General features: G+C 40.7%; 1 protein-coding gene across 10 annotated transcripts in view; it reads left to right on the forward strand.

Moving 5' to 3' along the window:
• The window catches only part of hspg2 (heparan sulfate proteoglycan 2), a 93,776-nt gene that overhangs the window by 62,047 nt on the left and 15,612 nt on the right, over window positions 1-16,117 (forward strand). For 8 of the 10 annotated variants that reach the window (XM_038721910.1, XM_038721911.1, XM_038721913.1 and 5 more), the window contains 22 exons: window positions 362-448; window positions 626-684; window positions 846-1,010; window positions 1,194-1,304; window positions 1,547-1,647; window positions 2,334-2,514; window positions 4,879-4,938; window positions 7,158-7,280; window positions 7,457-7,609; window positions 8,514-8,677; window positions 8,938-9,015; window positions 10,598-10,733; window positions 11,478-11,629; window positions 11,933-12,077; window positions 12,654-12,797; window positions 13,288-13,422; window positions 13,587-13,768; window positions 13,874-14,069; window positions 14,210-14,389; window positions 14,562-14,822; window positions 14,971-15,133; window positions 16,009-16,106. In XM_038721910.1, coding sequence (XP_038577838.1) covers window positions 362-448; window positions 626-684; window positions 846-1,010; window positions 1,194-1,304; window positions 1,547-1,647; window positions 2,334-2,514; window positions 4,879-4,938; window positions 7,158-7,280; window positions 7,457-7,609; window positions 8,514-8,677; window positions 8,938-9,015; window positions 10,598-10,733; window positions 11,478-11,629; window positions 11,933-12,077; window positions 12,654-12,797; window positions 13,288-13,422; window positions 13,587-13,768; window positions 13,874-14,069; window positions 14,210-14,389; window positions 14,562-14,822; window positions 14,971-15,133; window positions 16,009-16,106 — 3,074 coding nt within the window. The remainder of the gene's footprint in view (window positions 1-361; window positions 449-625; window positions 685-845; window positions 1,011-1,193; window positions 1,305-1,546; window positions 1,648-2,333; window positions 2,515-4,878; window positions 4,939-7,157; window positions 7,281-7,456; window positions 7,610-8,513; window positions 8,678-8,937; window positions 9,016-10,597; window positions 10,734-11,477; window positions 11,630-11,932; window positions 12,078-12,653; window positions 12,798-13,287; window positions 13,423-13,586; window positions 13,769-13,873; window positions 14,070-14,209; window positions 14,390-14,561; window positions 14,823-14,970; window positions 15,134-16,008; window positions 16,107-16,117) is intronic. The other 2 variants (XM_038721916.1, XM_038721915.1) reach the window with 2 other exon arrangements.

Genomic DNA, 16,117 nt, shown 5'->3' on the forward strand with positions numbered 1-16,117 from the left:
TGTCCACAAGTTCAATCAAGCGTTATATTTTAAAGATAAAGATTCCTTTGTCATGCTTCAAAATATTCATAGCTGTGTCTTTGAAATTCCTAAAACACATGAAGTTGCCAACCAAGGAAGGTTAAATCAAGGGCAACAGGACTTCGTTTTACTGAAAATCTATATATTTTCATCCATGTCTTAATATGACCTGGTTCACTGAGAGTCTGTACAGACATGAAATTGCCAAGATTTTTTCCCATTCATTTCACAGCAAAAGATGAATGTGACACTAAATGACTTGTTAGACTTAGTTGATACATTGACCTCGTTCCTGTACCACAACTTAGCTTCTTGTCTGTGTTCGTAACTCTTGTACCAGGTTCTCCCCCACCTGTGAGAGCCTTGGAAATGGAGGCTACCAGTGCACTGCGTGTCAGCCTGGGTACACTGGCCAGTACTGTGAACGGTAAGATAACCCGAAGCATTCTCTTGATGTGAGTCAAAACAGTTACTGAAATTATTTGAACTAGTTAATTTTGATAAATTCCCCATGCTGTAACAGTAGTGCAATTTTTAATCAAAACTTGAGTTGGATAAAACATTGTCAATGACTTGTTATTATGTCTGTTTCTACCATAATCAGCTGTGCTCCTGGGTATGTTGGCAACCCACAAGAGAGAGAGAAGTGTCGTCCAGACGATGGTAAGGCTACGATTTGTTTTAGTAGAAATTTGACTAAACAGAAATAAGAGTTATGGCTTACTCCCTGATGTTGCTTTATGAAATACCACTCTGATGCCATTTGTTTTCATATTCTCAGAAAGTATTCCTGATGAGTTTGTTATGACCTTTGAACTTTGCAGCCGCAGCCTCCCTGGTCGTGAAGGTTTATCCAGAGAGAGTCCAGGCATCCCAGGGTGGCCATGTCACTCTCCACTGTCAGGTGTCTGGCTCTTCTGTACACTATTTCCACTGGTCCAGAGAGGATGGACGGCCCATTTCCAGCAGCGCTGACAGACGCAGACAAGGTACATCACACACTTCAACCAACATGGCCGCAACTAGTGTGGGATGGGTAGACATGATCATATCCTGTTACTCAAGTATTATTTTTACATACAAATGTTCTGATTTAACTGAATACACAAACTGCATATAATTGATAGACACAAAGGACATGTTATGTGTGAATACATCTTGTGTGTGTGCAGGAGCAGAGCTTTATTTCCCCAATGTCCAGCCAAGTGATTCTGGCGTCTATGTCTGTACCTGTCACGACCAGCGCAGCACCAACAGGAGCCGTGCTGAAATTGTTGTCACAAGTGTGTATGGTCTCACTGCCACTTTACACTTACATTCCACATCTACCTTCATCAATCAAGAAAATGCTAATGAGAATAACAGAAAGTACAAAGATGTTTTACCAGTGTTAGGTAGCATTAGATTTTTACAGGCTCTCCTATACATGTTGATTTGCTGCTTTTATTTTGTATTTTGCAATACTCAAGCTCTATTTGTAAACAATTAATCAGTATAAACTAATTCTTTCTCTCCATTTCACCAGGTGTCCCATCCAAAGCTATTGAGGTGACAGTTGAGGAGCCCAAAGCCCAGACTGTCAGGGTGGGGTCTACTGTCAACTTCATCTGTACTGCAAAGAGCAAGGTAACAATGATCGATGATCATTATTATTTTAATTTATAATATTTTAATGACAAATATTTGTACATTTAAAGGAATAGTTCAACATCTTGCAGAAAGTTAAAACACTCCCATATCTGTCCATTAGATATAAAACTGGAGCCAGAGGCTGGTTAGCTTAGCTTTAGCATAGAGACTGGGAAACACTGGGAAACAGCTAGCCTGGATCTGTTCAAAGTAAAAAAAATTATCCACTTAGCAGCACCAATTAAAACTCACCTCTGGTCACCTGGCTGGTCCTGCACATATACCCCTCTAAAACCACACAGTGTTGTTTTAACACTTAGATCTTTGTAAAGATTAAACAAACAAGATATAATTGGTGAGGTTTAGAGGTGGTGGTAGGTATTTTCTTGTTTTTGAATAGAGCCAGGCTAGCTAGTTTCTAGTCTTTATGCTAAGCTAAGCTAATCATCTGCTGGCTCTAGCTTCATATTTAGCATACAGATATGATAATATTGATATTCTCATTTAACTCTCGTTAAGAAAGCAAATGAGCGTATGTCCCAAAACAATTACTTAACATTTAAAATGTTTTGCTAAAACTATGTGCTCTTAAAATATTTTACATCATTTTTAAAGTCTACCTTGTTTGCGATTGCATGAATTTTGTGATTTGTGTGTTTCTTTATCTGCTTACCCCTCCACAGTCACCAGCCTACACCCTGGTGTGGACCCGGATGGGTAACGGGAAGCTGCCCAACCGGGCCATGGACTTCAACGGCATCCTGACGATTCAGAATGTTCAGCCCGAGGATGCAGGCGTCTACGTTTGCACGGGCTCCAACATGTTTGCCATGGACGAGGGCAATGCCATCCTCTATGTGCCAGGTTTGTGATCCTAGGCACCGCATTCCATTACCCATCACCCATCACCCCCCGCTCACCCTACCAGCTCTGGCTCCTGTAGTTTCCTTCCCCCTAAACTTGAGTCCCCCTTCAGCTTGCAGTGGTGCATGCTTCTCTGTTTTACTGCATCTGTCATCATGCACTGTAAACACTCAGCTCTGGTTTAACAGCATAACAAGCTTGCAGTTCTAACTCCCAATGCTTTTGCCTTTTGCTCTCAGATACCAAAATATAAGCCAATCCCGCTCTTCTTACTGCCTTTTTTTAACTCACTGTCTTGTATGTCTCTGATCAGTGTTTTTTCCTGGACTTTATATGAAGAAATACAGCTTGTGGGTTTGGTTAAAACTAAAACTGTAGGGTACAAATTTTCCAGAAAACACGTGGGGTCAAATATACAGCTTTAAATTTAACTAATGGGCACTCAGACTCCTGACAAATCCACTTCATTGGGCCAAATGAGAGCTCTTTCGGATTAGTGATTTGTGGGTAAAGCTTTCCGCCAACAATCTTTTTCTTTCCTCTTGTTTATGTATTTTTTCACATGGTTGAATTAATCGGTGGTGGTTTGGTTGCTTCTTGATCACTGGTAGAGTCGCTGGTTTCTGCTGTTAGAGGTTTCACTAGCAGGGTGCTGGATTCTGGTGTCTTTACCTTTGGGCTCCTCGGGCCCCTCCTGCCTGAGCTGAAGTGTATAATGATGAGGAGGAATGTGGATGCCACGATTGGTGCTAAGTGACCCTGAGACTGACATTAAAAGATGACTTGATATCTGGAAGAGAGGAGATAGGAAGAACCCCACTATCCCTGATTTGTTTTTTTTGTCACACCGTTTTCCTTCTTGAAAATACTGTCTGATGCATTACTCTCCTGATCATCCTGATGATGAATGTCACTGAACACAATGCTGCAATTAGCTATGCAGTTAGTTAAACCTGTGGTTTAATTCACTTTCTAAATGTGCTGTTACACTACTGTAATACTGCTGTAATGTCACTGTGTCTGCAAAAGTCGTATCGATTGTTACTTGTTAGATTTAGTTTGTAAAATATTCTAATCTGACTGCGAAATGCATAAGAAAAAGGGGGAAAACTTTTATCCTAATTTTGTCAAACTACAGTTGTATATTGTGGTCTTGTTATTTACATCCTGTCAATGATGTTGGCACATTTTCTTTTTTGACTGAAATATGTTATCTTGAAATGTGATGAAATTCATTGTATCAAAAATGTTAGAAATGGGAATTGGCCATGTGAATGCAGTTACCTTGCATGATGTGTGTTTACATGTAGGTATTTCAAGTGTTTTTATAAGAACATATTTTTATATATCTCTACGAACATCTTACACCTCAACAATCGCAGGTCACATGTAAACCTTTTTCTTTTTAAACCTTTTTAAATTTGTTCATTCATCACTCAAAGGCTATCTGCAAATATATCCAAAGGTGCTTCTGTAAAGATTTTACACTTACTGATTTTTTAGCATTTTTTTAAACAATACTTAACTGACGTAATGTACACATGTCACATTGTAATGTATTTATCTTAACTGTGAAAATATTTTGTGAAAAAAAGAAATTTGATTAAAATAATGACAATTGATTGAAGTGATTTGCTAATTCATGGATGGAGCTCATGTACATATGATGATTTGATCAGTTCAGGATGACCACAAGCTGTATGTCAGCTTTTTAACAGCTGAAATGAAACTAATGTTTTAATGTTTAAAACCTCTTATCGCTACTAACCTGCATGTCTTGTGTGGCTACTCTGCATAACTTCATATCTCCTCCTGCTGCACAATCCTCATAGTCATGAACATTAAGTGTATGTGTGTTTTGTGTATTTTGATTTTGCATTCACAGCATAAGACGCATTTTGGAGCATTGTTGTTTTTGGTTGTTGTAGAGTGTGAGATAAGTGTGATCTTTAAACAATCAGCCATTCCAACCAACAAACTTAATTTAAAAGTTTTATTCATTTTCTCAATAAATATTTATCAGGTAAGTGTGAAACTTGAATGCACATAACTATGAATTACATGGCACCAACCATAAAAAAAAATTATGACCAAAGTAGGAAAATAATCATGTGCTAAAATGCTCTTGATGTCATGTTGGTGCCAGTTTAATTCAAGTTAATGATTTTTTTAGCCTGTTTCTAACGTGTGTGCTGCTTTTTGGAGTTAATTGGACAAAACCACGATGGCCCACATTTGGAAACAGATAAGTGACTTCTGGGAGATGGGCGGTTAAACCGCTGTTACCCTGAAACCTGACCTCTCAGTTTACATGTCCCATCCCCCTTCCCTCCTTCCCTCCCTCCCTTCCTTCCACAACTCCAGAGGCCTCACAGACTCAGATGTTTTACACAGCCTATGAAATGTTTGAAGGACACAGAAAGCGTAAGTCCGCATGGGCATGGTTTTCTCTCTGCTGGGCTCCCTGGAGGGACCCACCTCTACCTCTCTATGTCATGCATGCACTCATCTTCTACAGCATGGATATACTGGTGGCCTGATAACGCCCATGTACAATCAACCAAGCAGCAGTTGCAGAAGCTCTCTACACGCTCTCACACATGACGGCCCAGAGCATCTGTGCTGTCTTACATGCTGTTTGTAAGCGCCTATAGTTGAATTTAGATCTAGAGATGGATATTTGCTTTCAGTACTGTATATCTAAGTTATCAAGTTACTGCCCATGCTTGGATTTTACATGAGCATTACTGGCTCCTACCTGGCATTTTGGGTTCATTGGGGTCCATCACTGCAGGAAAAAGTGCATGTTCATTCTTACGGGCAACTCCTCATGAATGTTGAGTCAAGTTTACATCTTTAAAAAAAGATCACGGTCGGTGTTGTACAGTAACTATAGGCCTAGCTAAACCCATTACGTTACTTAAGAGAACTGGTAATAACTGGGATGATGTTGGAAAATATCCCTTTAAACTGCAAAACAAATATAACAAAGCCTGTTATTTCATGAATTTTAATTTGATGATATAAAAAAAATCAATATAACACTATAAAAAATGACTTTATGTTAATGGGATTACATTATCCAGCAACTCGTTGTATTTTATAAACAGGTTTAATTGCTCTTTTACCCTTGAAAAGGGACATTTTATTACATCTTAATTTAGTTTATTACATTATCAGGAGCTGGATGCTTACTTTTCTGGGTGACAGCATCTCCACATTCAGAGACAAGAGATGTCCCTTCTTCTTTCTCTTGGCTCTTGGCACTTTGCTCTTTCCGTTTTCTCCTCTGGAAACATGCTATTCTGGGAAATAGCTGTCATCTGGGCTTCAAACATCATACTGTGCTTAATACATCCCATCACAACATTATTACATCATAGCTGAATGTGGGTAGCAGACTTGTGTCCAATGTGAGAGGCCTAGTTTCAATGCGTCAGACATGTAGAAATATACTTCAAATAATAAACAAACACAGTTTTTGTGACATTAATAGATAAAAGTCAGACAATATTGCAGTATGTCATTAGGAATTTAGATTCCATACATCCAAAGTATAAGAAAACATATTTTCCTTCTAATCCTAGCCATGAAGGTAGTTCTATCTTTCCAGTTTTAGAGATATCTGTCTTGCTGCCTTGTAGATATCAATGCGCCCAGAGGATGAATCAAATTATTTTGGCAATCCAGACTTTTTATTTAGCGCCACTAGCAGGTCAGAGTTTTCACTTTGTGTGAAATATCTCATCCTCTCCCATGACTGATATCTTGGCACACATTTTTGTATTGACAATTAGGGTCCCCGGAGAATGAACCCTAATTACTTTGGTGATCCCCCATCTTTTTCTCTAGCGCCATCATTAGGTCATTTTTTTTTTTTTGACAATGCAAAACTAATGACGTCCCCATCAGCCTCAGCTGTACTTTGTGTTTAGTGCTAATTAGTAAATTAGCTCAAAGTTGTTCCTGTGCAGTATAGCCTCACAGAGCAGCCAGTCTCCCCCATAACAGACTTTACAAAACTCAATGTATCCATCTTAGATGTTACTTGTGCTACGTGTGTTCAGTGTCATGTCTGCCCCATGTCCCACAAAGGACATCTCTTTGCCATGGGTATTGGTGTCACTACAGTTAGAGGGTCTAAACTCTGCCCAGTCCCAAAGGTTTTTAGCCTGCTTGCATGGCCTCCTACTCCTCCCTCCCTACTGAAAGAGGCCTTTCCCTTGCTCTGTCACCCTGGGATCATATGGGATTGAAAATGAAGTCTAGCACCCTGCCAAACTGGCGCAGACAGCAAAATCCCCAAAGGCCATGCCAAGGCCTGCCTGCCACATCTCATCTGTTCCGTCTACTCTAAGGATCTAGACTGCCAAAGGTGAGGGTAGGGGCACGAGCAGAGGCAGAGGCCATCATTCTCTCTCAGTCTGATAAATTCATGTAATCAAAAGCATTTCCACAGCTATATGACAATATAATATCAGTATAATGCCCAAGCAGTTATCGTCCTGACAAGGTTTCATATTCCACTTCACTACCGCACCAATAGACCAGTTTGCATTATCACACTTTATTTCTCCACACGCCTGTGAGAAGTCTCACTCTGCGTTTTGAGCTGTGTCTGACTGGTGTGTCTCCTTCTGTAGCTGCAGAGGGTGCCCAGCCTGTGGCCACCATCACTCCCTCAGTGCTGAATGTCCAGCAGGGCCAGCGGGCAGAGTTTCGCTGCACAGTGACTGGGAACCCAACTCCTGCCATTGAATGGATTGGTATGACCAGTTAGAACTCCACTTTTGTGGTGCTGTTGAGTTATATTCATAGTAATTTGAGTTGAAAGGCCATTCTTTGTTGTATGATCCTGAGAAATTCAGTCCAGTACAAAATCGCACCAGCTTGTTCACCCTGCACCCTTCAGTGACAGGGTGTAACTGTATGATTGTTACAGGACGTCCGGGGAACAGAATGAGTCCCAGAGCTGTGATACGAGGTGGCATACTGACCATCACAGCAGTGGACCCAGCTGATGAGGGAGAATACACCTGCAAGGCCCTGAACACTCATGGGGAGCATACAGCGCGGGTTTCCCTCTTTGTCCAAAGTATGCTTTGTTTTTATGTGTGTGTGAATGTGTATTACATTGTGTGGGCTTGCCTCTCTTTTGATGACAAAATGCAAGACCCACAATGTAAATCATTAGATTTTATGGTTAGGACTTGTTTAAGATTAGGGTTAGGTTAAGATTAGGATAATGATTGTGGTTAGGCCTGTATTGATTATGGTTAAGGTTAGGTAGGTTGGGTTACTTCTCCAGGGAGTTCCTGTGTGCAATGTCCCTTAAATTTATGGAAACAAGTGTATTTTTGGACCTCAAATATAAGTTGAAAACACAGCAGTTTACATTTTTCTAAAAACTATTTTAAACCACTAGCTTGAAACAACAGAAGTATCTCTCACAATTTTTTAAATCTGTATAGATATCAAATAGGTCAAATGCTATATTTATCTCATCATCCTTATGCTTTAAAGCGAGACTGTGCACCTTTTGAAAATATAAATAGCATAAACCGATCACAAAAGAGTTTAGTTCATAAGCAATAACGTACACTCTTGCTCAAGTAGATAAACTGAGGGGTTTTGGTGCAACATTGTTACCAGGTCTGAGATAGAAGCTGACATGTTTACGGGTCAATTACAATATTCTTCATGAATGAAATCCACTCCTGTGTCAGCCTCTAGTGTGATATGACTAGTAGCTTATGGTGGCTAATGTTAGCTAATGTTAGCAAACTAAGAGATATTGCTGTGTAAATGACATTGCTGAGCCTTTTAATTGACTCTATTCTGTTAATAGATTAACTTTTCACTGACTTTATCACAAAGGAAAAACAATAAGTAAACGTAACAAAAGTAAACAACTGAACTGATGAAAAATTAACTGTCAAGCTCAAGAAGTAGGGGTGGGTATATTTTATGTTTTTTCAAAATGCATTTTATTTGGTCAGAGTCTAACCCAAGTGGCCTAGGCACCCTGCCCCAAGTCCAAGTCAGTCCCCAAAATATCCATGAAGTCCATGAAGGCGACACCTTGAGGTTGTACTGCCGAGCATCAGGAACGCCCACCCCGAAGCTCACCTGGCTGAAAAACGGAGGACAAATCCCTCAACAGGTGAGACACCTGCTGCCTCTGTGGCTGAATGATGGCTATAACATGCATCAATTAAAACAGGAACTCTATTTACATTCTGCTGTGGTATATCTCTATCTCACGCTTCAAGGTGTGTCCCGTGCCGATGGTATTTCATCATACTGTATCAGTTTTTATGACTGTTTCAGCATTTTGACCATTTACCTATTTTTCCCTCCCTTCTGTTTGTCTCCTCCCCCCCTGTTTTTTTTTGATCCCACCCTGTTCTGACGTTTGCTCAGGCCATTCCCTCTCACGGTTTCCATCAGTTTAAAAGCAACAGTCTCGATGTGTTACAGAGACGTATTGAGGAGCTGCAGGTCTGTCCATCTGTCCGCTGTCTGTCTGTCCTGTCTCATAGTTCACATCAATTGTCCTCTACTGACCTCGTCTTCACACATTGTCGACTAAGTGCATGATCAAACTTGATTCACACCTTGTAAACCCCGTTAATTTAGCACAGCTGCTCACTAAGTCTCTTTAGACCTGATGCCAAATACATTAAAACCTACTAGCTGGATCTTGTTGACGTCTTAGTGTACTTGCATGCAGTACATGTTTTTATGTTGCGTTTTATTATTAAAGTGTTCCATAGTCTTTTGTTTTGTACCGTCCACATCATACCATCCCTGACGTGTTTGGGCTCTCAGCACCCAGTTGACCCTCATCATTCCATTCAGTGTATTAACAGGACTAAGTATACAGTAGGTACTGTAGGTATTTCAGACATATTTTGCTCCATGCCAGGCGTAGCCCGCTGCCCCCCTACCCATAGGGGTATTGTGTTAGTCTGGTTTCTGCACAGCCCTCCTCGGCTTGGTGAGGGCTCCGGGGCCTGTTTAGTTCTGCCTCAGAGAGCCACTGCGTTGTGTCAGCCTTTCCCAGGGGGAGCTAGGCTCTGCCGTGCGACCACGCAGAAATTCTGTATGCTCTAGCAAACGGCTTGCTTTGAAAACTCGTCAATGGGTTCAGACACTCATTGAGCCAGGGCCCGCCTCAGCCACTGCTCGGTTTAGCCTCCCTCACGGTTGAATGGGCCGGAGCTAAGCAGCTTTGTCCATGAATGCCCCAACAACCCCCGGATACAGTAATCTCCCCCAGTAGACCCTCCCCCTTGATTCCCCTCCCCTTTGAGGTGTTTCCAAACTTTATAAAAGCTCATTTTCAGCCTTACTGGGTCTCTGACCGCTATGTGGAGTAGTGTACAAACAAGTCAAGTTGTTGCTCATGAGTCAAAAAGCCATGAGAGTGCTTTAATATGAGTGTTGAAACGGATGCAGGGTTTTGGTTCCTACTCCATATTTGCTCTGAGATATTTGATGGTGGATATTTTGACTTCAGTAGCATGGGCTAGTGATTATTCACAGATTTTACAGTACAGAACTGCTTTGTAATGCTTATTGAGTAACCTCTGGCTCATATCAAACTGTCAATTCTAACTCTCCTAATGTTTTCATCATAAACCATTCATTTCTTTTAGAATAAAGATACTAGTGTAGTAAATTATCACTGGTCATGATATATTAACAAATTATAACTTAACCAATCATTGTAGAAATATTGTCACTGCTTTTTACGCAGTTTGTGTCATAGAAATCATCAGTCAAAAAGACTGAAGTGTAGCAATAACAGCTCTTGTCTTGTTGATCTACTCTGTAGTGCTTTTGTGTCGCTATTAGCTAGTAATGTCATCATGTCAGCAATGTTATATTTGTGTTGTTTCAAGGGACAAGATACAGGTGAGTGATGTGCTTTGTCTTTATTATATGAGGTATGTGTGTTTTTATGGTGTAAATACTAGTAAAAGCATATTTCTGTGTTGTAAAGTGCTGTATATTATGGCAGCCATAAGCCAGTGTAATTGGTGTCTAATCTGGTCACTTATTGGTTTGTCCTCTCCAGGCCCGCATGGAACGCACTGACATCGGTACTCTGCTCATCCCCAACATCAAGATATCCGACTCAGGCACTTACATGTGTGTTGGTAGCAACAGCATTGGCTCAAATAGTGCTCCCATTAAAGTCACTGTGCTTAAAGGTGAGATTTCATGGTAGTCAAATAGAATCAGCCCACCTCAAAAGTTTGTTGGTGATTGATTCAGAGGTTGCAATATTATGTTTAATTTTGTTGTGTAGTTTTAAAAAAAAAATGTTTTTTGGATAATTTCTTTTCTGAATTTCTTTTCTGACATGGGAACATTCCGTGTGTAGTTACACTGAATTAAAGAAAAATTCATAAGATAAATAAAACAAGATATTAATAATCATAATAGTTGCCAAAATCCGACTTGAGCATACAAATACGTGTAAGTGCGGTTATATAAGTGTACCCCCTTTACAATGGATAAGAAATATATAAAGTGTTAGTCCTTTCCTGGACAAGTTTGGCACAATAATAACAAAGGTTATATTGAAGTAAAACTTTTTTCCCCATCCAAAAACTCATAACCTTCCCCCTCTGCCCTTCATGATATCCACCAATAACCCCCCTTCCCTCTATGCACAATTTCCCCCCAAGGTTACCCAGCATCCGGCATACACAGTATCACACAAAAGTAGTTTCATAGTAGTCGTGTCAGTCAATGTAATTTTCAAAATAGTACAAAAAGTATCCCTTGCGTCAGCCATGATAAACTTTATAATACATCCAAAATATAAAAATAAAATAAAGAATCAGTACTTCCTGTAAGGTAACACGACTCTAGATGTCAGCGAAAATCTGGACAACATGAAAGGTCAAACAGGAAAAAATGATGTGGTGCTTTTGTTTGTGTTTGTGCAGCGGACCATAGCTCTTCCGTGGTCAGCATCCAGCCATCTATAGCTAATATTGTAGAAGGCCAGAGTCTGGAGCTCAACTGTTTTGCTCATGGAAATCCTCCTCCCAAAGTCACCTGGACGAGAGCCAGTGGACACCTCTCCTCTAACCATCAGGTAATCACATGAAGATGCAAAAATGGAAAATGTACATATTTATATGTGCATCATTGGGCCCCCATTTGATTAGACATGCTGGTAAAGATAATAGATTACTAAATCTTTGAATGTGATTTGACAGAAAAATATTTATGTTTGTATTAATTTCAGAATATTATTTCTATGTAGTATTATTTGCCAGTAGTAGCAGTAGAGGTGGTAGTATAGTAGTATCAAGTATCAGAAGTAAAATGTATCAGAAGTAAAATGATGAGTTTTCTTGTAACTGACGTGACTGCTTTCCTTGTCTGCTGTGTGCAGGTTCTGGGCAGTCAGCTGCGGATCTTGTCAGCCACTCCAGAGGATTCAGGGGAGTATATCTGTCAGGTGCAGGGCAACCATGGAAACCAAGGATCCCATGTCCACCACGCCTCTGTCTCTGTGTCTGTCACTTCATCCTCTTCACGTAAGTTAGGCAACACTTTAGGTCTCATACACGGTGGAATATTAACTGTCTTGTTTCACAGACAGATAAAAAAATATTTTGTATAAATAATAACAAAGAGCCCATTTTGATATTTTCAAATGTTCCTGCTGTACTTAACTGTGCTTGATGTCTGTCTGATGAGCCTCGATAGTCAATACTTCCTCACCAAGGAAATTACAGTTGATGGCAGCAGTCAGAGGCTGGGAGGAACACATTCAGGATGGCATTACATGGCAGGGTGTTGTTCTCAGACTAACACTGCCTCACTTCATGAATGAACTTTCCAGTTGTACTTTCCAGTGCTGCCCAGTGTGACCTCAGATTGAATGATTTTCCTCGTTACTGTCCCATGATCTCATCCTCATTCACTCCTTCCTGGACTTCAGTGATGTTTGAGTTCTTTAACCACTGCCAATAAAGGCCATATCCACATTGAATTATAATTTGTTACTTCAGGTTTCTGTGAATAATAAGTCAGCTAAAGTAGGTGAGATAGTGAACGGTAAAGCTTGAATATAATCTGTCCAGAGCCCTAACTGCTGGTTTCTGCTCAAGGTCCTCAGAGTCCAATCATAGCCATTGAGCCTCACAGTGCTGCAGTGCGTGTGGGGGAGTCAGCCAGCTTCAGGTGCAGGGTGTACCGCGGAGCCCAGCCTGTCAGATTGGAGTGGAAACTGGCCGACAACCAGCCACTGCCAGGTAATAACCACACACGCTGAGGAATAAACCTGCTTAATGAGTTCTGATTTTATGATGACATTATTTGCAAACAATTACAGCTGCAACCCACCCATGAATTACTCATCTGTTACTTTATTTAATGACTAATTTAAAATTTGTTTTTAGAAATTTTCTTTAGACTTGAGGTGACAGCTTTTGCATTACTAAAATACTGCAAGACATTTATCCTTCAGAATCAACTAAATGCTACTAAATACCATCTTTCATTAGACCCCTCCTTAATCCTAAATGCCCACTTATTATTATTATTATTATAAACCCCATACCTCCTGTGTGACATCACCAGGATACTTTAGGAAACTCCCTCCAGAGCCACAGAAGACATTATACAACTCTTAGTATTGCTAACCACGTTTAGTGAACTGAATGTATAAAACTGGTGGACTGCCTCTTTGAAGTGCAGCATCTACAGCAGATCTAATGTTTCATTTGCTACTCTGTTCTACAGATAATGTTAAAGCTAGCTCTGATGGTTCTGTTATTACCATTACCAATGCCCGCCCTGTGAACCACGGTGCCTACCGCTGTGTGGCAAGCAACCCGTTCGGCATCACACACACCATTGTGTCTTTGATTGTCAAAGGTAAGCTATGCATATCAGCATGGACAAGTTTATACGTTAATTTTGTGACAGAAGGACATTTCACATTTTAGTCATTACACACCCTCAAACCTCTAAGTGAAGGGTTCCCCCTACTGGTTGATCAGATACACAACCATACCAGTATTTTGTATCTGTGTCCTCAGAGTCTCCTGTTGCCACCGTCACTCCTCGTGGACCGGTGCACATCAGGGTGGGGGAACCCATTAACCTGGAATGCCAGGCATCAGGAGAGCCCCGACCCTCAGTCTCATGGCACAGGCTGGACAGCAACCGCAAGACCATGCTGAGCAGCCCCGTGCCCATGGAGTCCAATGCAGTCATGCAGGTACTTACATCTGTAGAACAGTTTAACTTATTTGAAATCAGCTTTGTTCTGTTTTACAAATGTGTGTTTGTATGGTGAGATATATCCATTTTTCCTCTTATACAGATACTAGTGGCGCGTCCAGAAGACAGTGGCACATATGTATGCACAGCTCGCAACAGCATGGGCACTACCGAGACCAGGGTGGAGGTCATCGTTGAGGGAGGGGCTCAAGTGCCCACAGTGCCTAGGGCCTCTGTTCCTGAGCCGCTGATGGTTACGGTGGAGGGGCAGACTGCAACGCTGCGCTGTGAGGCCCATGGTAATGATGGCTAAAAATTCTGTGGCATTTTTAATGTTACACACTGTACCCAAGTTTAAATACACCCGTACCAGTATTTTTATTGTATGTGAAAGCCACAAGAATAAAATATTATCTTGTGTACCAATTTGCCTTTCTAGGCTTCCCATCCCCGTCGATCACCTGGTCCAAGCTGCGGTCTCCTCTGCCTTGGAGACACAAGGTTGTGAATAACAGCCTGGTGCTGCCCAATGTGGGCCGCCAAGACTCTGGAGAATACATCTGCAGTGCCACCAACAACATGGGCACCACTGAAGTCACCATCATGCTAGATGTAGAGAGTGAGTGTTGTGGTTTTGCTGTTTGCTGTCATATTATTTTGTTAGTTTTGTTTTACTCCTGCTTTAAATAGATCATGAACTTAATATACAGAGAGTAGAAATTCTTATTTTGCAATGCATATCTCATGAGAAAATACATTTACCTAATAAACTTTTTTTCTCCTACCTCTAGCCCTTCCTTATGCCACTTCTCTGCCTGATGATGTGGCTGTGCGGGTCGGGGAGGTGATCAGGTTGCAGTGCCTGGCCCATGGCACTCCTCCTCTGACCTACACTTGGACCAAGCTGGATGGAAACCTGCCACCGAGGGCCGAGGTTAGCGGAGGGGATCTTCAGATCAACCTGGCTACTGCTGAGGATGCTGGGAGCTACAAGTGCATAGCCAGCAATAAAGTGGGCAACAGCGAAGTGGTTGCTAAAGTAACAGTCAGATGTAAGTTATAAAGTTACATGTTATAAATAATGAACAGCTCAACACAGGAACCTAAATATTGTTATACATCAGGTCTCCTACAGGTGTAGATAGTCAGCAAATATTTAGGAACATCTAAAGATTAAGTCTCTGTCTTTCCCCTCTGTAGCCCCCTTGGCAGTGCGTGTGTCACCCCAGGTTGAAGTAAAGGCCCAGGGCAGTGCTGTTGAGTTCACCTGTTCGGCAGCAGGTGGTATAGAAACAAAAATTGAGTGGCTGAAAGAAGGAGGAGCCCTGCCACCAAACCACCACATCAAGGATGGGGTGCTCAGGTGACTATTTGTTGAAAACAGACAGCAATACAAGATTTTAAAAAAGCTCTGAATGTTACATTGTTAATGTTATATGATGATGTTAAAGAACTGCCAATGGTTTACCCATTAACAACTGGTATTTACAGCTGAGTATTTTCCAAAACCTATTTAGCACAATTTGTACATAATATGTACTTAAATGATAAGGCTGGCGATCTTCTATATTTTTTATTATTTTCAACAAATCCCATGAAGAAACCAAAACCAACCAGTATTTTATGACTTCCTCAGCCTGTCTCTGGAGCTCAGAACCAAGCCTGTTGGTTCCCTCTAAAGATGTAAATCTTCAAGAAAGTCACAAACATATACTTTCATTATTTCATTATTTAAAAAGAAAAAATAATTTCCTAAAAGAGCTGGGCACTGTAGTTTTTAGCAAACATCCCTCTGACAGGAGTAAAAAGTGCATTTTTTGGAGCCATGTATTTGGTGCTTTAGCAACTATTTAAAGCAGCATGGTGTATAGTATGTTTGATTCACTCAAAATAAGTGCCAATATAAATTTCAATAAAGAAATATGTCATCCACTGTATCGGCATGGCTTATTCATGTGTTTTTAATACTTTATGGAAAACAATTGTCGTACATAGGAATAAGTTACATCAGGCTTTGGCTTCAGATTTGTTAGTAGAATCAATTAATTGCTTTTTTTGGTCTTTTCATGGTAATTGCTTACAATAACAAAAAGTTTGAAAATCACCAGATGTATCCTTTAATGGGCTTAAACATTCAGTTCAACTGAAATTAAATATTGTGTAATATGTGAAGCAATTGTGAAGTGAGAACCTAACCATGGCTTGTTTTCATGTGTGTAACTTAATATTTCTCTGCAGGATTGAGAACCTTGAGCAGAGCAATGAAGGTGTTTATATCTGCAGAGCCAGCAGTGTGTATGGTCAGGCACAGGACACTGCCAGGTTGACCATCCAAGGTCTGTTACAT

This window comes from Micropterus salmoides, unplaced genomic scaffold (assembly GCF_014851395.1).
Source record: "Micropterus salmoides isolate LMB-PRFRI ecotype aquatic unplaced genomic scaffold, ASM1485139v1 Ms_hic_scaffold_16, whole genome shotgun sequence".
NCBI classification, from domain to species: domain Eukaryota; kingdom Metazoa; phylum Chordata; class Actinopteri; order Centrarchiformes; family Centrarchidae; genus Micropterus; species Micropterus salmoides.